Raw genomic sequence first — 23,463 nt, 5'->3', positions numbered from 1 at the left:
GGGGTTCCCAACCTATTCCACTAAGGCACACTGTGGGTGCAGGATTTCATTCTTACCAAACAAGATGACAACACTTTTTCCCCAATCTGGTGTTTTACAAGTGCAATCAGTTGATTGCAGTCAGGTGTGGCTTGTTTTAGCAGAAGCCTCATTGGTTCAACTGTCTCTGCTGGATCGGCTGGAACAAAAACCAGGACCCACAGTGTGCCTTGAGGACTGGGTTGAAAACCCCTGCAATAAGCTATAAAAATGGTTTGAAAAGTTATAAAGTGATGTGCATGATAATTAATGTAGCCTACATATTAAAAATAGGTAATTATTGATGTAGCCTACATATTAAAAATAGGTAATTATTGAATTTTTAATTTCTATACATTCAATTCATATTTTTTTTAATTCAATACTTCCAACACAAAAAAAAAAATCAGGATTTTTTTCAGGAAACGCTATGAAGTAGCTAATATTTTTTGTTTTATTTTGTTGTTTTTAAGGTGAGGAAGACTGTGACTGAGCAAGTCTGACATCTTAAATGCTGAAGCAGATAGCGGAAGTGCTCAAACCAAGCAACAAAGTTCATATACAAAGAAAAGACCCACCAACTTTATCATTGCCCCACTCCAAGCTCAACTGCTGACACCTACGGCACTTTTTATTTATTTATTTTTTTAAAGATTTAAAACTTTAAAGAAATTAAGGGTGCCATTCATCATGATCTCTCCAAGCGATATCAGTGGTCGTGGTTGGTTTCCTCTATATGTGCAGGGGCACAATTTGCAGTAGATTTATATTTTACAGCAATGTTGCACAGAAAAGGTGTCACTGTTTAATAAATGACTTAAACAGTATTTTTTCTATTTTCAAATATATATATATTTTTTTCTCGTTTCAACAGTTGTATCGTAGAATGTCATGTATCCAATTTCTGACCAATATATCGATAATCGCTGTATCGTGATATAATCGTTATCGTGAGCCTTGTATCGCGAATCGTATCGTATCGTGAGGTGCCCTGAGGTTCCCACTCCTAATATATATATATATATATATATATATATATATATATATATATATATATATATATATATATATATATATATATATATATATTAGAAGCTAAAAAACACATAATTATTATAAATCCAATAATTATGGAGGGCACTGTATGTTTCGGTTTCTGTAGTCTTTAACCATCGAGACTACAGAAACTATTTAAATTTTATTTTAACGAGAAATGTGATGTCATTGAACACGATATACTTTCGCGGGCCACACAAAATGATTTGACGACCCAGAAATGCCTCTTCCGCCTTGAATTTGACACCTGATGTAAATAAATTGCACAGAAAAATTTACTTTATTTTTGAAATAACTTTTTTTTTTTGCAGTTGATTAAAAAAAAGTCTCTGTGTCCGTGTTAAAATGCTAGGTTTTTGTTGTATCTCAAAGTGATTTTATAAGTGGTTTTGAATCTGATGATCTGGGACATGTTTTGCTGAATGTGATGTGTAGGTCTTAACCGCTGATGACGTTAATTTGTAGTGCTTAGCAACGGGTGAACGAGAGTTTCAACATAAATCCAGCGACGTCAGACCTCCATGTTAATTATGCTAGCATATGTTGGTGCTTCTTTCTTGTGACATACTGTGTTTTTCTACATCTGCGTATGTGGGTCACCTTACTCCGCGCGATTTTGTGATGAGTATATTATTGGTCTTCTATGCATGCACAACACTTTTCGGGCAGCAGTTGGAAATGGTAGTCTGAACAGGCGTGCAAAATGACCAGATATTATTAAAAAATAGGATTCGTGCATTAAGACCTGCTGTATGAACCTAGCCTTAATGGCATGTTTGGCGCAAACACAAGTTACAATAAAAGTAACTAAAAACACTTAAAAGGAAATTCACAATCAATCACAATTATAAAGATATTGCTGTTGTAGAATTCATAACACGGCAGAGGTAACTAATATTGTGTCGATTGTGGTGAAAAAGCCTCAAAAAATGATTGACATTTTCCTGCAGCTTGAATTGCCCTGCAGGGAAGGTTTTAGTCAAAGTGTGATTTATATGAATAGGACACGCATATTGAATCTAGCTGAAGGGCGAGATTGGTCGGAACATTTTATAGCCCTCAAAAGTGACACGAGGCCGTGCACTTGCAGCCTGTACATACAAAGCGAAGATGGATGAGGCTCCTGACCTCAATGTATTAGTCAGGTTGCTTTAATAGGCCACTTGTCCTAGGGTCCCCTCTCTGTCTTTCTCTCTCGGAGGAGGCTATTGAGAATTCTGGGACTCTCCCTTTTGGGCATGAGCTAGTGGGAGGAAACCGGAGACTGGCTCAGGACGGAGCGCTTGGCGTTGCCCGTCATGTCTGCCTACAAAGACACTTAGGGAAGCCCCAGAAATAGAACAATGACCAGGATGGGCGGATGGCTCCTATTAGAGGAGACACATTGTGTCTTTTTTGTCACAATTTAAAACTGTCAGTGAGTGTCTTAACTCATTTTGACTAACCCTTTATTGGGCACTCATTGAATTCATTGGCGGCCTCTGATACACCTTTTGTAACACAAAGCATGCTACTCTTTGAAAACAGTTTAAAAGAAACAGGTTATTTGATTCTTCAGTGTTTTGCTCATCCGTGCTGACATGTTTTTAAGGCAAAGCAAGGCAAATTTATTTATATAGCACAATTCAACACAAGGCAATTCAAAGTGCTTTACACCACATGAAGATCATAAAAATCACATTTAAATCAATACAACGTAAAAACCAAGACAATCAAAATAGGAAATAAAATTATACATAAAAAGCGCATTTAATCACAAATAGAATAAAATAAATAAAATAAAACAAAAACTACTACTACTCATAATAATTGAAATCAGCAATGGAGATAAGCACAAGAGGAATAGAAAGCAAGTAGATTGAAATACGTATACAGTTAAATACGTAGACAGTTATGGATATGCAGTGCTAAACAAAAGCGTTTTTAGCCCTGATTTAAAGGAGCTAACAGTTTGAGCATACTTCAGACGTTCAGGAACTTGTTCCAGAGGTGAGGAGCATAATGACTAAATGCTGCCTCACCCTGCTTGGTTCTTGTTCTTGGAACATGCAGGAGACCGGTTCCAGACGACCTTAGGGGTCTAGATGTCTCATAGGAATCTAACAAATCAAGCATGTATTTTGGTCCAAGGCCATTAAGTGTTTTGTAGACGAGCAGTAGTATTCTATAGTCTATCCTTTGACTCATTGGAAGCCAGTGTAGCAATTTCAAAACCGGTCTAATGTGGTCGAGCTTCCTAGTATTTGTGAGGACTCTGGCTGCAGCATTCTGTACTAGCTGCCGCTTCCTGACTGATTTTTCTATCAAGACCCGTAAATATACCGTTGCAATAGTCCAATCCGTTGAAAATGAGTTTTTCCATGTCTTGTTGAGTCAGAAGCCCCTTAATTCTGGCTATATTTTTTAGGTGGTAATAAGCAGATTTAGTGACGGATTTTAGATGGCTATCAAATTTTAGGTCTGAGTCAATAATTACGCCAAGGTTTCTGACTTGATTTGTAGCTGTAAGTGACATTGTGCTAAGGTGCCTGCTTATCTTTGACCTTTCCTTTTTTGGCCCAAAAATGATCACTTCTGTCTTCTCCACATTTAACTGGAGAAAATTCTGGCATATCCATTCATTGATTTGGTGAATGCATTTACTCAGGGAGACTAAGGGACTATAATCATGTGGGGAGACCGAAATGTACAGTTGTGTGTCATCGGCATAGGTGTGATAGGAGATGTCATACTGTTCCATAATCTGAGCTAAGGGAAGCATATAGATGTTAAACAAGAGTGGTCCAAGAATTGACCCATGAGGGACTCCACACGTGAATTTGGTTCGTTCTGACTGATGGTTTCCAATTGACACAAAGAAATACCCATCATGTAAATAAGATGTGAACCACTGAAGAATAGTGTCAGTAAGCCCTACCCACTGTTCCAATCTGCTGAGTAGTATGTTGTGAAAAAAAAGAAAAAAGAAAAAAAAAAAGAAAGAATGCCTGTTTTTTCCCTTTCTTTTAAATTGAAAAACAAAATACAATACTATATATATATATATATATATATATATATATTAGGGCTGTCAAAATTATCGCGGTAATTAATTTTTTTAAATTAATCACGTTAAAATATTTGACGCAATTAACGCACATGTCCCGCTCAGACAGTATTCTGCCTTTTGGTAAGTTTTACAGCAAGGCTTTTTGTGCTGTAACAGCGAACTCTTGTGGTCGCTTTGCGACATGGTTTATTGTTTTCTTGCCAGTTCAATATGGCTGCACGACGTCTCGGGCTGACGCCCACGTTGTCATGTTGTGCTTATATGATCCTTGGACAAGATTTGTCCGTAAGTATGGTTGTTGTAAAGAATGTACATATTATGTTAGTAAGCGAAATGTTATATTTTTTGTATGAGACGCTTTTTGTTTATGTTTAGTGAACCTGTATAGCGTGGTAAGCTAACGTTGATGCTAATGCAATGCTTGTGTACTTTTTTTTTGTAGTTTTACGACGGTCTAAAGAGGACAATGGTTTGAGGCCATTTTATTAATAAATCAGATGAAAAAGGAAGAAGTCTGATTATTAAGGTGTCATTCACTAGCTGTCTAGCTTTGGAAAAAGTAGACGCTTCGGAGTGAGGACAACATAGACAGATTTAAATGACAGTAGAGTGAAATGCCTACTACAGTCCTTATGTACCGTATGTTGAATGTATATATCCATCTTGTGTCTTATCTTTCCATTCCAACAATTTATTTTACAGAATATACATATAATTTACAGGAAAATATGGCATATTTTATAGATGGTTTGAATTGCGATTAATTACGATTAATTAATTTTTAAGCTGCAATTAACTCGATTAAAAAATTTTAATCGTTTGACAGCCCTAGTTTTAATATAAAATTTCTAAAACTTGTAATAACATTTTTCTTTTAAGAACTACAAGTCTTTCTATCCATGGATCACTTTAACAGAATGTTAATAATGTTAATGCCATCTTGTTGATTTATTGTTATAATAAACAAATACAGTCCTTATGTACCGTATGTTGAATGTATATATCCATCTTGTGTCTTATCTTTCCATTCCAACAATAATTTACAGAAAAATATGGCATATTTTATAGATGGTTTGAATTGCGATTAATTGCGATTAATTACGATGAATTAATTTTTAAGCTGTAATTAACTTGATTAAAAATTTTAATCGTTTGACAGCCCTAATACACACACATATATATATATATATATATATATATATATATATATATATTTTTTTTTTTTTTTTTTTTTTTAAATTATTATTATTATAGTATTTTTTTCACCAAAAATTGGATTTAAATACTTTTTTTCCCTCGACCTTTTTTAAGGAAACAATAATAACAAAATGCAGAAAAAGCTCAAAAGAAGTTTGATCCTTTATAGGGCACTCGTTTACTACATTAACTGCCATTGACAACGATGAATGTCCAATCCAGTCAAAATGTATTGGATGTCTAGCACCATCAATGGCGCTGAAACATTAGTCAGTCCTCCTTGTTTAAATGAATTGGATGTCTATCTCTGTCAATGGCAGGTAGTTAAATACTGTGAAATTTTCTGTAAAATAAAACTGTGTACTGAGTGTATTTTTTGTTTTATTCATTTTAAATTAGTTTTTATTAACATTTTATTAATTAACAATTTTATTTACTAATAAAAAAACTAATAAATAATGTTTAATAATAAAACAATAAATACAATTAAAATTGAGACTTGTACCAAGTATTTATATACAGCATTTTTTTTTTATGACCAAAAACAGTTACTTGCCCTATAAGAGAAAAACTTTAATGTTGAACAGATTTCACTTAAATTAAATACAAATAAAACTTAAATATTTTTTTTCTTCGCCTATTTAAGCTGTTCGCCCCCAAACACAAAGCAATAACTTCAACAAAAAAAAAAGACTTTCTCCTGGCATAATCTATCTAATAACTGGGATACATTTTGTTTTTGGCAAAAAAAGAAAACCAACAACAGCAAAAAGCTCAAATTATTTATTTTATTTTTTTCATTATCTGTGATAAAAAAAAAATTTTTTTTAAAAGTCCAATTCACAATCCAGTAGGTTTATCTCCTGGGCTTAATGTAAAGACAATAAATAAAATAAACATTTAAAAATTAGAAATGGTATTTACTGTTTTTCTTTTTTTTTTTTTTTTTTTTTTTTTTAGTTAAAAACAAAACAAAAAATGTTTGACTTATTTATTTTACTTTTTTTTTTTCCTTTAGGAAATATTTTTTCTTTAATGAAGAATAAGATAATATTTGCTTTTCCGAGTCTCAAAAAAGAAAATTTGGACAATCTTTGGTTGTCAGTCAGAAGTTTTCTGTCCCTGACTTTAATGCAATGCCTATCTACAAAGCTTTCAGCCTGTCACGCTGCTTCAACACGTAGTAAATTTTACACTATTCACGGCAAGTTTCACAAAACAGGATGCGTTCTTGACAAACCACAAAACGGAAAAGTCTATCGAGAGGACTCTGTATCAACAAAAGCGTGATCCGCGGACACTTCACAGAATGATAAAACTTTTTCCTGTACTGACTGAAGGTTTTTTCTAATCAGATAATTCATTTAATAAAAAAAATACCATTCATCTGTGAGACTAGCTAATCATCTTTGACAGTTTTATTACCTATTAATGACGAATACAGAAAAGAAAAGTTGCAAGAATTAGAATTTTGAAGGCAAAATGTCCTCCGATTCTGGAATGATCCTTATAATAGAGATCTTTTTTCAATAAACAAACAAAAGAAAAGTGAATTACTGTAATTTTCGTACTATAAACAGCTACTTTTTCCTTCATTTTGAATCCTGCGGCTTATTGTCCAGAGCGGCTTATTTGTTGATTTATTTGGGCTACTAAGTAACACTTTATTGTACAGCAACGTCATAAGACTGTCAAAAGACTGTCATAATTATGACATAACACTATCATGGGCATTACTGAATGCTTATGACAGATGTCATAAAGTGTCATCTGGCAAATTATGTCACTAACTCCATTTATGTCCAGCTTGGATCTTTTACATCAATTCAAAAGTGAGATAATTTGCCGGATAACACGAAATGACATCTGTTATAAGCATTCATTAATGCTCATGACAGTGTCATGTCATAATTATGATAGTCTAATGACTGTCTTATGGCGCCACTGTCAAATAAAGTGTTACCAAATACCATAACTGGCAATTAATGAAACAACTGGAACTGAAGAAATAATTAGCACAAAACATGAATTTTGATTGTTATTTACATCTGTAGCCCTGCAATGCATTAGGAGGCATGTTGGACAACAACAGTGTTGACAACAGGTAGCAGCAGAGGTTAAATGTCTCCCCCATGGGAGCGGTGATGGTCAAATGAAGCTTCTTGAAGCAGTGAAGCTTTGCAGCCAATTGGTTCAAAGCTTCATGGTGGTTCGTTTGGTCTTATGACAGTCATATGATGCCATTGTCAAATAAAGTGTTACCTGTTAATATCTTTTGGTGTAAATATCCCATAATACAGTAACACAGCTGAGGCTTATATTCCAGTGGGGCTTACCTATGAACAAATGCCGTTTTCCTGCCAAATTACGGTACTTTTTGTAGCGTTGGAAAGAAACTCCCCAGGTAGGAACTCTTCTAAGGTCAAAAATAAAGCCAAAGTAGGAATGTAGCTGGAATGAAATTTAAGTAATATCCTGGTTTTAAATCTCGGAGATTTCTGTTATTAATTTTAAATGGATCCATTTTACTGGCAGGCAGAGAGGCAATTTAAGTGCATCAGCGCAGGACTATAAAGCGGAGACACTCGGCCAACGGCCATCTGAAAGCAGCCTGTTAAGAATGGCGGCGCTCTGTGGGCTCAAAGATTAAATGATTTACCTGAACAGATCTCCATGCAGTTGAACAAAGAGGCCCTCTACGTCCCTCTGGGCACACATCTCCTCCACTGTGGTGCTAGTAGAGCAGAGCACCAGCTGCACATCGGCTTGGGGCCCAGAGGTCGGTAGCTGCGGGTCCACCGTACCCCCGTACAGACACACGCAGCCGCGTTTGGTGTCGCTCTTCAGCCAGTCGCGCTCCCGGGATCCGAATCTGCGCTTTCTCGTCATGCAGCCGCGACTCCCGGCTTGCTTCATGTTGCACTGCCCATACACAGACAAGACAACATGAAATTTCACAAATAACCAGTCAATACTTAGAAATCCCCCCCCCCCCCCAAATCAACAGCAAATGGCCCAAAATGCACAGGAAGTGACACAGAAATGCCCCAAAATCAACACGAAGCGACTTGGATACGCCCCAAAATAGACTGGAAATGACCCCGAAGAGAAGAGGTAGTGACCTGGAATTTCCCCCAAATCAACAGGAAGTCACATGAAAACAACAGGAAGTGACATAAAATTGCCCCAAAATAAAAAGGAAATGACCAATAAATTAGCCAAAATTAGAGGTCAGCCGAAATATCGGTCAGCTAATATATGGACTTTTTTTCAAGATCAGCCATTGGCCTATATACTTTATAGCAGATATAAGATAACTTATGATAGCTGTTTGGGTGCTGATCATTCTGATAACAGTCAGCGCATTTGTTGGCTTGCTAATATATCGGGCCGATATATGGAATTTATTTCAAGATCGGCCAATACAATAGGAAAACTTTTGTACACTGTATAGACAAGTTCCCAAGGTACTTCCGCTTTACTTCCGCATTTCTGCTCGTGACTTCCGTTTTACACTTTCTCTAACCAAAACAACAGTCGAGCTGGAGGGGCATCACTCATCAAAATCCCTCAAAGAAGACAATTTGGAAATACCGCATCCATCTGCCATCATCACGACATGAGAGGTCAACATGTTCATGAAGGCGGACGTGGAACCAAGCCCATGCCACCACAAACACCGGATGTTTATGTAGCCATGTTGCTGCTGGTGTTATGGAAGGTCTGTTCTTCGTAGCCCTGCATTTTCATGTGTTCAATGCTCAAAAAATACTGAAGCTAAAATCTTGCGCATGAAACGACTTGTTGTCTTTGATATTGTTATTACGATAAAGATTATAATTGTGATGATGTTTAATATAATTCACTACAACTACAGTACTGCTGTGGATGCTGCTGCTAGCCTATTGCTAATCAGCACGTGTAGGATGGCACAATTATGTAAACGCATAAATGCAAGTGTTACAAGATTTTTGTTTGTTTGTTTACAGGTGGAAAGCGCTGTTAGGCAAGGCAAGACAACTTGACGAGCCTCACAACAACACTTACGTTGATGGACATACAGATAGATTACGAAATTACGTACATTCTCCCTTGATGATGGAAGGCTCGATTTATGCTCCATCTTCGTTAATATTTTTCTAATAATTTTACAAATTGTGATTTATTGACCTGTTTTGCACATGCACCAATTGTTTAGAATAAAACAAATGGACAAAAATGAAACATTTTAATGCGATCAATATCTGCAATAAAAAAGAATGACATACTATTTGTGTTTATATGTACATACCTTGTAGTATTTCCTTTGAACAACAAAATCCGAGTCAGCCCTTCTGCATTCGTCAACTGTAATATTATTTGTAATTTCGCCTCATTTTTGTCACTCAAGTGGCCGGCGTATCACTCTACACCTAACTTTAGCACAGGCTGCACAGGTTATAATTTTGTCCAGGAATGATCAGTGAAGTGGTAAGAACAAACATACAATCTTTTGGGTGGATCCTTAGGTTTAAAGCACATCCTTAACATATTGCCTGATGCTAGTTTCGATTTAGTGAGTATGGCAAGTAGATCCACACTGGCACATTGTAGCTACAATATTTGCTGATCAAAACATTCCACTTCCAACCATGTATATATATACTGCTCACAAAAATAAAGGGACACCAACTTAACATGTAGATTTGAATGAATGAAATATTTTTATTAAATACTTTGTTCTTTCCATAGTTGAACGTGCTGACAACAAAGTCAGACAAAAATTATCCATGAAAATGAAATTTATCAACCCATGGAGGTCCGGATCTGGATTTATACTCAAAATGAAAGTGGAAAAACACACTACAGGCTGATCCAACTTTGATGTAATGCCTTTTAGACAAGTTAAAATGAAGCTTAGTAGTGTGTTTGGCCTCTGCATGCTTGTATGACCTCCCTGCAATGCCTGGGCATGCTCCTGATGAGGTGGCGGATGTTATCCTGAGGGATTTCCACCCAGATCTGGACCAGCACACTATTGAGTTCCTGGACAGTCTGAGGACCAACCTGTCGTCCTGTCGGAGATTCCGGGAGACAGGTAGTTACTCCAGGAGAGCTGGACAGGGCCGTAGAAAGATCCTTAAACCCTCAGCAGGATCGGTATCCACTCTTTTGTTCAAGGAGAAATAGGATGAACACTGCCAGAGCCCTACAAAAGGACCTCCAGCAGGCCACTAGTGTGAATGTTTCTGAGCAAACAATCAGAAATGGGCTCCATGTGAATGGTCTGAGGGCCTGACATCCTGTAAAGAGCCCTGTGCTCACTGCCAATAACCGTAAAGCTTAAGAGGCATTTGCCATAGACCACCAGAATTTGCAACTATGCCACTAGCTCTGTGCTGTTCACCGATGAAAGCAGGTTCAACCTGAGCACATGTGACAGACGTGAAAGGATCCAGAGAGCCCATGGAGAATGTTATGCTGCCTGCAACATCGTTCAGCATGACCGATGTTGGCATATCCCTGGAAGGACACACAGACCTCTATAGGTTAGATGATGGCACCCTGACTGCTATTAGGTATCAGGATGAAATCCTTGGACCCATTGTCATAAGCTACGCTTTTGCAGTGGGACCTGGGTTCCTCCTGGTCCACGTCAATGCCCAACTTCATGTGGCTTTAGTATGCAACAGTTCTTGAAGGAAGAAGGAATTGATAAGTATTGCCACGTTTACATGGAGCCAAATATTCCAATTACAATCGGAATATTTGTTCAAACCGAATAAATGTGTTCCATATAAACACCTCATTCGGAATGAACAGGCCCAAACCGAATGGAATTTCATTCCGATTCACAGGGGTGGAATATTCCTTTTCCCAAACCGATTAGAAGTAAAATTTTATCATGTAAATAGGGAAGCGGAATGGTGTCCGGTTGCGTTCTTTCTGCACATGCTCCGTACTGACATGGTGACGTCACTTTGTGACGTAAGTAACGTCACTTGCAACATGGCTTCCAAGCACAGCGCACCTAATTGGAGTCCGACGAAAAGATTGTATTTAATTCAAACTTTAAAAGAATTGAATATAATTGCTCGCTTAGACGGGCGTAAAACAAGGAACAGTGAACTATTTAAAAAAGTTCACGAGAGGTTACACGAAGCCGGAATAGACCGAAGCGTTGACCAGATTAGAAACCGGTGGAAAACCGGCTACTACAAGGCAAAAGAGCAAAACAGCAGAAGCAGATACGACCCCACAAACACAACAAGTGGGTTAAAGTTAAAACAGCAGCACTCCGACGATCGATCTCCATGTTTTGCAACGTGACGCTTTGTTTTGATTAATCTGCGCATGTCAGATGGCAGTTGTCAAACATCCTTTCAGAATAAAGGCAGTCACATGTAAACGCTGGATCGGAATAGATGAAGTGACATGTAAACAGCTGATCTGAAATTTACATTCGGAATGATTTGAATCGGTATGAATAAAAGTCAGCATGTAAACGTGGCTATTGACTGGCCTCCACGTTCGCCTGACCTAAATCCAATAGAACACCTCTGTGACATTGTGTTTAGGTCCATCTGGCAGAGCCAGGTTGCTCCTCAGACTGTCCAGGAGCTCAGTGATGCCCTGGTCCAGATGTGGGAGGAGATTCCCAAGGACACCCGCCGTCATCTCATTAGCAGCATACCCAGGTGTTGTAGGGAGGTCATCCAGGCACTTGGAGGCCACACACATGACTGTGCCCCATTTTGACTTGTTTACATGAAAGTTGAATCAGCCTGCAGTGTGTTTTTCCACTTTCATTTTGAGTATAACTCCAAATCCAGACCTCTATGGGTTGATAAATTTGATTTTCATTGATATTTTTTGTGTGATTTTGTTGTCAGCACATTCAACTATGGAACGAACGAAGTATTTAATAAAAATATTTCATTTATATCTACAATGTGTTACGTTAGTGTTACCTTCATTTTTTTTAACAGTGTATATAGTCGCCTCCAGGAGTACACGCACAGCACAGAAAGTCCCAGATTCTCATCTACATCGTACTGAATCCATTTTTGGTTGCTTGCTTACTTTAACCGCACATCATGTTGTTCTGTCTAAACCAGAGGTTCGGAGCAGAAATTGCCAAAGATGGAGCTGCCCATGTTTCGCTCAGAAAACCTGTCCATAGGTGGTGAGCTTTCTTATAAAAGTCAACCGATGTATTGGCCGGCCGATATATTGGGCAGATAGACTTATTTCAAGATCGGCTGATATCTGCTGATATAAAGCCAATATAATAGAATAACTGTTATGTTCACTGTTTAGGTGATGATCTTTGTTAATTTTGACTTTACACCCCCTAGTGGCCAGTGTCACAAAAGTAAGCAGCAGAAGAAAAAAAATTGAACCTGTGAAATGAATATTTATATAATGAGTGTTTCAATTACTTTTCATAATAAATCTACTTTAAAAAATAAATATCAGCTTACAAAGTCAACTTTAGGCATTGGCAATTGGCTGAAGTTACTTTTTAAAAATCGTTATCGGCCTTTAAAAATCCTATATCAGTTGACCTCTAGCCACAATCTACAGGAAGTGAAACGAAAATGCATATAACAATCCATTAATTTCCCAAAATGAATAGGAAATAACCTGTAAATGCCCCCATGCTGTCGAAAGAAAACAATAATTAAAAAAACTCCCAAATTGGATCAATTAATCTGTGTATTAAAACCTGAATGCATGGTAATTGGTTCGGTTGTCACTAAATCCCAAATCTTTATATGTTTAATATATGTTGGAGTTTTTGATTTAAGTATGATTTTAAATTTGTTTCATCTTATTTTGATCATTTCTTCAGTTGTTGAACATTTATTTAATATTGTCTGCCACTGACTTCTCTTGTCATCAATGGGAGCGAATGGGTTAAGAACTTGAAATGTTAATCCTGACTACTATATGTATGTATATATATATATATATATGCGAATGAAAAAAAAAGTATAACTATTTTGAAATTGTACCATATTTCTTTACAAATCAATATACATAGACAAATCAATGCAATTGTTTTGCAATCCGCTTATCTAGGTTTACAACACAGTTGTGCTGCCTCAAAGCACATCTCACACACCTCCATCCTGTCCACAACTGTGCACGCGCACTCGTAAACACCAAAATCAACATCCCGCTATTGGCATTTGTCAAGGATGCACCTTGACCTATCCTCGTCACTGAATTCATTGGCAAGGCTGTCAAGGTACAAGTCACATGCTTGGTGTGCTTGCATGTGTGGCTGACATTTGTTCTGGTGGCACAAATACTTTTTTTTTTTTTTAATCAACTTTAAACTGGGGCCAAAACCATGGTGTATATGTGTTTTTGAAAAATTAAATAGTGGAGACTTTACGGGGCTATGTTTTTAGTCTGTTTTTTGGTTTAATTACCAAAAAAAAAAAAGACACTTGCACTATGTAGGGTTAATGGGGCTACATTACAAAAAGCTTGATTTAACGTTGCATCTAATGTCCAAAAACTGTGATAAATTATCACCAAAATTTGTATACATCTCCACTTATACCCACAAGCGAAAATGTCTCACCGATGCTTTCGCCATGCATATTCAATCACTGCTTCTTTGCCGTGCTGGGATAGTGCCACCCCAAATGCTTTGAGAGACATTTCAGAAGCGACATGAATTTTAGTGACGATTGGTCCCAATTTTCATACTCTAGGTGAGATTAATAGAACAAAGCCAGCTAAAAATCTCTTCCAATTCTTGTATTCTTTGGAAGACAACAGCACGGATTTTAGTTCCGAGTGCAAGATTTTCAATTCGGATTTTCTTTTTAATTATGTCAAATTAAGGGCATCAGCAACAACATGCAAGTACTCGTTTTTGCCGCTTTGCAGAGTCGCATTCTGCTTTTTGGGGTTTCTCTCCTCAAAGGTGCTGTTTATTGTCTTTATTGTCTTCAAACAACTAACATGAGTCTTAAATTTTGTGACTCCCTTCTCCAGTGGTGTAAAATTCATGTTTGTTGCAGGGTTGTCACGAAATTTCTGTTTCGATACCAAGAACAACATGTATTTTGGTACTTTTCAATACTTTTTGCCAAAAGTTGAAACATCGAATGTCAATATTTTCCTATATTCTAAAACAAACTTTTGGAACAATAACAATAATTAAATACTTTAGAAAAAATAAATAAACTTTAGGAACAATAATAATTAAAATGAATACTTTAGAATCAATCAATAAACAAATTTTAGAACCAATAAAAAAAATAACTACTGTAGAACAATGGTTAACCTGGGTTCGATCAAATCCCAGGGGTTCGGTGAGTAAGTCTAAGGGGTTTGGCGAGGGTAAAGAAATGCAGATCCCTATTTTCGTACGCTGAATAAATCTATGCATAGTGGCTTTTTAGACCAGGTTTTGAACTGGTTTGCTCCCAATTTACAGACTTAATCCATTTTTTTAACAGCTAGTCCTCGATCTAATGGGAGGATGAAATGGTTTGCTCAGTGGAAGTTTGACTCACACTTGGTATGGAAACACACTGTCGAAATTAGAAGAATTTTGAATGGGAATTTGCTAAATGATTAGCTTGCTAGCTTAGATATATCAGTTTTGAATTTGAAAAAAAAAAAAAGCTTTATTATCTAATTCCAAAGGGTTACGTGAATCCACATGTGAAACCTATGGCATTCTGAATCTTTCGCAAGGTGAACCACTGCTCTAGAACAAATAAATGAACAAACTTTAGGAACTGTAGCACATGGCTAATCAATTGAATACAGTAAGGGGTTGTTTACATGGTGACGCTCCGAGAATACGACACATTTCATGTTTGCATTTACATGGTTCTGTCTCCATTCGAATGATTTCCCAATTCCACGTGAAAACGATGTAGTATTCATGCCAGGCCCTAGGGGGCAGTGCAGTTTTACAAAGCGACAGTCAATGACACACTTCTTTGACAACAACCTCCTCAGTCTGGCGTCCACACGGTTTTTTTCTTTTACTTCAAAAGGCACAAAAATGCAAACGAAATATATTTAAATTAAAAATATTATAAAAAACAGTAAATTAAAGCCGACGTTTCACCATGTTTGCTGTTTCGAATGGTTAGTAGCAGCGAATGCGCATGCAAAAACTGACATGCGCGAGTGCTGACATCATCGGACCAAGAGTGTTCTATTCGTACAGTTGTGGAGAAATCCCCGCAATTGAATAATTCCGCTTTGGAGGCCGGAACCAAATGTTTGCATCTTCGCCTTCCGTTTTCACGTCACCGTGTGAAGGCGAGGTCATTCCACCGCAACACAATCGATGCGTCTTGGTGTTCCAGTGTCACCATGAAAACGGCCCCTTACACGAGAAGATCTGAAATTCCAATTTTTTAATTGCAATATACCTGTATATAATAGCTGCCTAAATAATCCCACATAGTCAAATGACTATTATGAATATAAATGAAATACACTGTTCATAAATGAATATTATGATCATCATGGACAGTAATCAAACATACTAATTTAGCAGGAGAATCTAAATGTTTACAAGTAAACTCAGCTCGAACAATCAAAGGAACAGATAATTGGAATTAGCGGCTAGCAGTTAGCTCGCAGCGGATAACAATAAAGCGGATTACATTAGTTTAGGAACATCACCATCATCTACCAACCATATTCACACACTATTAATGCTCACTTCAACAACTACACTTACGTTTCTCATTTACAAACAGACTCTGTAAAGTTGAAAGTAAATACAACTGAGGCCAGTCAAAGAACAGCCCTGCGGTAGCGGGAGGTGAGAGAAGTGGATTCAAGCGAGCTGATATTCATACCCAAATTTTCGGATTATAAACGGCCACCCACAAAATTTGAGACAAAAACGGCATTTGTTCATAGATAACTGCTCCGGACTATAAGCCGCAGCTGTCCTCACTGTGTTATGGGATATTTACACCAAAAGATATTAACCGGTAACACTTTATTTGACAGCGGCGTCATAAAACTGTTATAATTACGACATGACACTGTCAATAAAATTGATGAATACTGATGATAGTTGTCATTTAGTGTCATCCGGCAAATTATCACACTTTTGAATGGATGTAAAAGATCCGTGCTGGACATAAATGGAGTTAGTGACAAAATTTACAGTACAGTACAGTACCGCTCATTTATGGGTTATCGCCAAAAACTGAGCAGAAATGACAATGACAACTTTTTTTACTTAAGATCAGAAAAATTAGTTGCACAGGCACGATTAGTTGAAGATTTGACTTGCATGGTCTCAAATTTTACGGGAAAAGTTCCCCTTTTAGGCTCAACTTGATTCAAGATTTTTTAAAATTATTTTTATTTTTAATATTACATTATTTTTATCATCATGATGTCCGGCGTGCAGCAATCATCTGTTTTTTCCCCACTTTCTGTTTCTCTGATAATCTACTTTTCTACATCCAGCCTGCAAGGTAGAAGCAGTGCACTTTTAAAAAATTGGATGCGCACCAGCTAGGCTGTCAATCAAATTTAGGACAGAAACCCATGTATCTGTGGCCACGTACTTTTTTTTACAGTCAGGAGGTAGGTAAGTCAGTATGTGTTAAGAGTAGGTTGATCAAACGTTCGCTTTTCCCAGGACAAGTCAACTTTTTATGTCCTGGCCAGTGCATCCGGGGTTTTTATTTATGAACCTTTTCAAGGACATTGGTCATTAGGGAGGGGCTTTGATCGCTTCCAGCTCCTTCCAGTTAAAATGGATTGGACGTTTAGTGGCATCAATAGCAGGCAAGAGGGTTAAGCTATGGGAGGTCAGAAGAGAGTTATCAAAGAAAACAAAAACAAAAAAAATCAATAAAATTCCCAAAGCGAAATATCCACGAGCCATACTTAATTGAATTCATGTATTTTTCGTTTTTTTCTCTTCAAAATTATATCATTAAATGTGTTTTCAACATAAATTTCCCTCTTTTACCAACTGCAACAACCCATACTGTTACATGAACTGGCACTGAATGAGCTAAACTCATGATAACTGTTGAATAGACGTCCACTGTCGTGACCACTGTCCCTGAAAGGGTTAAATGAAAAATTGTTCACTATACGTGACTGAAAAATTTTCGAAACAATTATATGTTGAGAGGTCATATCGCCTCAATGTTTCCGATGAGCTGCCTTAAAGGGTACCAGAGATAGAAAGACATGTAGTTCTTAAAAGATGAATGTTAGTATGAGTTATGATAATTTGATATTAAAACCCCTCTTAATGTTTTTGTTTTAATAAAATTTGTAAAACTTTCAATAAAAAATGAAACTAGTAGCTTGCAATTATTGTTGACGTCGCAGGTCGGTGACGTCACATCGCCACGCTGCCGTACTTTACAGTGTCACTCTTTAACTATGTAAGGTAGTGATTTAAATACACCACAAGGTGTCAATGGCGAGTTTTAAATTAATAAGAGATTAAGTCAATGAATGTGTTTTGACCCCTGACTGACGCCTTAGATTCCTGTTGTGGAGGTCCATTGTGAATTACGTTCATTTGAGTGTTGTCTTCACAACAAACAAGACTCCTGATTATGGCTCGCAGCATCATAGTTTGTATATTGCGACTAAATATTGCAATCCAGTGTATTTGTTGAGCTAAACGAGTTGCTAAAATTTTTAAATAGAGTTTGGCCAAAGTTTTTGTATTTTTTTTGTGTGTGTATTTTGCATATCTATTTTGATGGTGAATTGGTGAATGCCAGTTCTCTTTGCATTGTTGTTTAACTGTGTGAGAATAGGGCCTCATTAATAAAGATTGAATCACTTTTCTTTTTGTGAACATTATTTTTTTGAGCGGTATATTATTTTTAGAGGTGTGCAAAATTTCCGATTCTTAGATTATTCGCGATTCGGCCGTGGAAGATTCGAGAACGATTCACAAACATCCAAATTCCGATTATTGAAATATGCCAAGTAAAGCAGAAGTACGACACACTCAGCGCGCCGCGCGGTCTTCGGTACGCAATTAGGGACGGAGCGAGAGTAGCTAAACATCATGCTTCTCATTACCCGGCCCCTCGGGTAACGCCAATGCTCAACTCACGGCTCTAGCTCAACTCATGCCACGAGATAAAAAAAAAAAAAAAAACAACATACCTGACTGCTGCCGAAAAGCTGCTACAAGCCACATTATGTTACGGTAGATATCATTTATACAGGACTAGATGCATTATAGCTTCGGTATCGTTACCAGCACATCTACAAAAAACTAGATGCGGGCGTTAGTAACGGCCGCCATCTTAAAGCAGTACACTTCCCTGCAAGGCTGTTGTTGCTAACCTTCCAAGCGAACCTAATTAACTTTTTATCTAAAATACTCCTAAATCGGTAAAATATTGACTTGAATCTATCTTTAAAATAGTTTTAAAACTTTTACATGTTGAAAGTAGACAAAAGAGAAATTATGGAATAACAGGAGCAATTTTAACAACTTTGGTAACGGTTGATTCACAACATTAAATTAATTGAAAGTGGTTTAAAGCTGCTGATATAGAATGGGGACTGGAGTTTTTTATTTACTGTTATTTTTGTATATTTGTTTACTGCTATATGTTACCTTGATACTGAAATAGTAGTTTGGTTTAGCCTGAGAGGATTTTTGAACAATTTTGGAACTAATGTACAAAACAAAACAAAACAAAACAAAAAAAGGAGTGGGGTGCATCAATAATCGTTTTATAATCGAATCGGAGCCTCTGAATCGTAATCGTAATCGAATCGTTAGGTGCCCAAAGATTCCCAGCTCTAATTATTTTTGTTGCATTTTCACTATTTGATACCTATGTTTTTTGTGAAGGAGTTGCCAAAGCTTATGCCAATAAACGGCGCAGTCCAAGCTACGAATCTGAACGCCTGTGTCCATTCGCATTTCTCTGCCTCTTAGATCTCAATGTACAAAATGATACGAATAGCCAGCAACCAAACAAAGTTTAATACATTTCTTCATTTTCCGTGTCACTTATTCACCGGGAAGCAACCAGCAGGATGATCAACAATCTGGACATCTGATTTTACGTGACAAAAAAAAGGTAAGACGTCTCAGTAGGGGCAAAAGTTTTCGTGTGTTGTGATGCACGGCCCCGGGCTATCAGCAAAAATAATCAAACTGCTGTGTTTCACTGTATACCCTAATCATATGTAAAGCACACAAAAGCTCTGGATGTTAACTATCTCCATAATAATATTGGAATAAGTTGGATCACATAATAGTTTGCCGTGAAGATCTGCAAACAGTTTTTGACTTAAAACACTCTCCTGCTCTCGTCACTAAAGCAGGGGAGTGCTGTCACTAATGCACTTGACACATGAACGCTACTCGTCTCATCCCGTTTTTCCTGTTCATTTTGCTTTTGCTGTCCTTCTCATTAATGTTCCACTCGGTTGCAAATTGGAGGAACAGAACTGATGACGTTAATGAGCCACCGGGGGGGCCTGGCCCCCCCTGGCCCCCTCATAAACTCCGCTTATGGTTAATGTAGTTAAAGAGTGACAGTGTGGAAGTCCAGCATCATGGCCATGTGACGTGACCGCCGTGCGACGTCAACAATGGCGACCTACTAGTTAGAATAATTTTACAAATTTTATTAAAATGAAAACATTAAGAGGGGTTTTAATATCAAATTATTATAACTCGTACTAACATTTATCTTAAAAGAACTACATATCTTTCTAGCCGTGGTACCCTTTAATGATATCATTCATTGGATGATGTCACTGCCCACAAAATTAGGAACACCTACAACAAGAGTAAAAATTTCAACATAAAAAAACAGCCGAATTTTGACTAGGGTTTAACATCAGAAACCTATTTATTAGTGTGGGCAGTGCACTGCACTGCATCACAATGTAAGGTGTCCCTAATATTTTGGTTACTTCCCTACAGACACGCTGTAAGCTCTCTAACTGATCTTGATTAATTATTATTTATTTATTTTAGTGGCATCACAATAGAGAAGAGACCCTTATAAAGTGGCCTGTGCGTTGCTATTCCACCTTTAAATGAGCGTGAGATGCTTGTGCCCGCAATTCCTGCCGGGCTCGACGGGAACGATCAATCACCATAATCATCATTCTTCTCCTCATGTCGTGGGTAGAGATGAGAGCGCGTTACATAATATTACGAGCATCCCCATGCACTTTGCCCTGTCATGTAAGAAGCAGCCTTGCAACGGTGGACACGTTTAAACAATCAGCCAAGTGCACAACCAAAGAAGGTTGCAAATATCACCTGCCTTTAGCACTCGTATCCCGGCTGTTGTGGCGGCGGCGGCACCGCGACTTCCGACGTGGAAGAGCCCGGCTTGGTGGAGCACCGCGTCCGGCTGCCTGTCGATGCAAGCCCCGCTGTTGCCTCTCTTGTCGGTCACGGGGCTGTCAGGCTGGTCCTCCATCGCCATGGGTGCTTGCTCTCCGCGGAGACCGCTAGGGTTCGAGTGTCGCGGTGACGAGGTCGACAGGAGGCGGCTGTCGGTGGATTCCCACGGGGAGGCGCACAAGGAGCTGGAGCGCCATAGTCAGTGAGCCTCCCGGAGTCGACTGCTGCCTGCCTGCCTGCCCGCCCGCGGGAGGGCCTCCGCCGCCAGGATCAATAAACATGACATGGGCGGGCTCTGGCTGTTTATTATTCAGGAAAGAGAGAAGGGTCTGTCGGCTGCTTGAAAGACGGAGCCGTGGTTAAATGGGCGTTGCATACATGACGTCACACCTAAGGCGTGGTCTATACCCAAAACTATTCGTCACCTAACCTCAACCACACCTCGATTATTTGTCACGCCCAAACCTAACCTCAATCACGCCTCGTTTTTCATCATTCCGAGGCTTGTTTTTGAACATAAAAACAAAGACTAAAAAGTTAAACAAATTTTTTTTTTCGTTTTTTGTTTAAAATTTTGGGTTTAATGGGAAAAAAATAGTAAATATCTATTGGTTTTTGTAGTCTACAACCATCGAGACAACAGAAACTAGGGGTGTGACAAAATATCGAAATGGTGATGTATCGTGATACTTTGTATCCGAAAAGGTTATCGATATGCTCCTGCCAAGAATCGAGATAACGTTTTAAAAAGGTGTCAATGTAGAAAAAAATCAAAAAGGAACCAACAAATTGCTACCAAAATCTTCCACCATAATAGTGTCTCAGTTACAGTGGGGCAAATACAGTAAGTATTTAGTCAACCACTAATCGTGCAAATTCTCCTACTTGAAAATATTAGAGGCCTGTAATTGTCAACATGGGTAAACCTCAACCATGAGAGACAGAATGTGGAAAAAAACAGAAAATCACATTGTTTTATTTTTAAATAATTTATTTGCAAATCAGTGGAAAATAAGTATTTGGTAAATATCAAAAGTTCATCTCAATACTTTGTTATGTATCCTTTGTTGGCAATAACGGAGGCCAAATATTTTCTGTAACTCTTCACAAGCTTTTCACACACTGTTGCTGGTATTTTGGCCCATTCCTCCATGCAGATCTCCTCTAGAGCAGTCATGTTTTGGGCCTGTCGTTGGGCAACACGGACTTTCAACTCCCTCCACAGATTTTCTATGGGGTTGATATCTGGAGACAGGCTAGGCCACTCCAGGACCTTGAAATGCTTCTTACGAAGCCACTCCTTTGTTGTCCTGGATGTGTGTTTGGGATCATTGTCATGCTGAAAGACCCAGCCACGTCTCATCTTCAATGCCCTTGCTGATGGAAGGAGATTTTCACTGAAAATCTCTCGATACATGGCCCCATTCATTCTTTCCTTTACACAGATCAGTTGTCCTGGTCCCTTTGCAGAAAAACAGCCCCAAAGCATGATGCTTCCATCCCCATGCTTCACAGTGGGTATGGTGTTCTTCGGATGCAATTCAGTATTCTTTCTCCGCCAAACAGGAGAACCTGTGTGCCTACCAAAAAGTTCTATTTTGGTTTCATCTGACCATAACACATTCATACATTTGGGTGATTCTCAGGTCACTTCCTGTTCTGTAACTCAAAATAAACAGGAAGTGACCCATAAAATACCCCAATATCAACAGGAAGTAACTGAACATCAACAGGTAAATGACCTTAAATGGCCCAAAATTACCTCATTGCCTGGCAATGGCTGTAACTGACGGCCATTGAAAAATGTGAGGAGACCGATATTCTAATGTGCTAGTAATGTAATGAACTGTCTGTGGGCTTAAAAACTTTGTGAGACAAAAACACGAGAAGCCTTGTGCTCATTTGGCTCAGACATCGGCCCGTTATACAGTATATCACATAAGTGAGTACATCCTTCGCGTTTCTGCAGATATTTAAGTATATCTTTTCATGGGACAACACAGACAAAACACTTTGACATAATGAAAAGTAGTCTGTGTGCAGCTTATATAATAAGAGTTCATTTATTTTGCCCTAAAAATAACTCAAAATATAGCCATTAATATCTAAACCCCTGGCAACAAAAGTGAGTACACTGCATGGGAACTACATACATCCCTAAATGTCCAAATTGAGTACTGCTTGTCATTTTCCCTCCAAAATGTCATGTGACTCGTTACAGGAGTGCTGTCAGCATTGCTGCCGAGATTGAACAGGTGGGAGGGGGGGGGTCATTAACTGTAGGCATGACGCACTTATCTTTGTACTCCTCACTTGGTCGCCGCCACACATGCTTGAGACCATTGGAACCAAACAAATTAATCTTCGTCTCATCAGACCATAGGACATGGTTCCAGTAAAAAATATATATCTTTTTTCTTTTCTATGCAGTTTTTCACATGTCGCAGTGAATTCTCATCCCTATTAACTGCGAAAAACGAGGGATCATTGAATTATATCGTATTTTTGCCTCTCGTAACCTGAAATTTCTTTTGTAACAAGAGGCAATATTTTCGCGTTTAATCTGTTGTAAACTGAAAATAGTGTTTGTAGAGACGTTAGTAAGTAGAGGTACCACTGTACTACATACTTTAGATAACAGGACATGTCAGCCTGCTCTTCAACTCTGTCATTAGTAGTAACACCATCATAAGTTCTGGTAGTATGATAGTATCTCTTTTCATCACTAATAATGCTACATTAGGCTGATTGGTATGCAACTACTGTGGCGCAACAGAAACATTGATAGGCA

At 38.0% G+C, this 23,463-nt stretch overlaps 1 protein-coding gene across 1 annotated transcript in view; it reads right to left on the bottom strand.

Annotated features, from left to right (window-relative positions):
* phlpp2 (PH domain and leucine rich repeat protein phosphatase 2) overlaps positions 1 to 20,975 on the bottom strand; it is a 75,689-nt gene extending 54,714 nt beyond the window's left edge. Inside the window, exons 1-2 of the mRNA XM_057851793.1 lie at positions 20,590 to 20,975; positions 7,980 to 8,242 (exon numbers count right to left, since the gene is read on the bottom strand). Of these exons, the coding sequence (XP_057707776.1) occupies positions 7,980 to 8,242; positions 20,590 to 20,754 (428 nt within the window). The 5' untranslated portion in view covers positions 20,755 to 20,975. The remainder of the gene's footprint in view (positions 1 to 7,979; positions 8,243 to 20,589) is intronic.
* Positions 20,976 to 23,463: the final 2,488 nt, after the last annotated feature.

The sequence above is a fragment of the Corythoichthys intestinalis genome, chromosome 1 (assembly GCF_030265065.1).
Source record: "Corythoichthys intestinalis isolate RoL2023-P3 chromosome 1, ASM3026506v1, whole genome shotgun sequence".
NCBI lineage: Eukaryota > Metazoa > Chordata > Actinopteri > Syngnathiformes > Syngnathidae > Corythoichthys > Corythoichthys intestinalis.
This window is presented reverse-complemented; position numbering and strand designations above follow the sequence as displayed.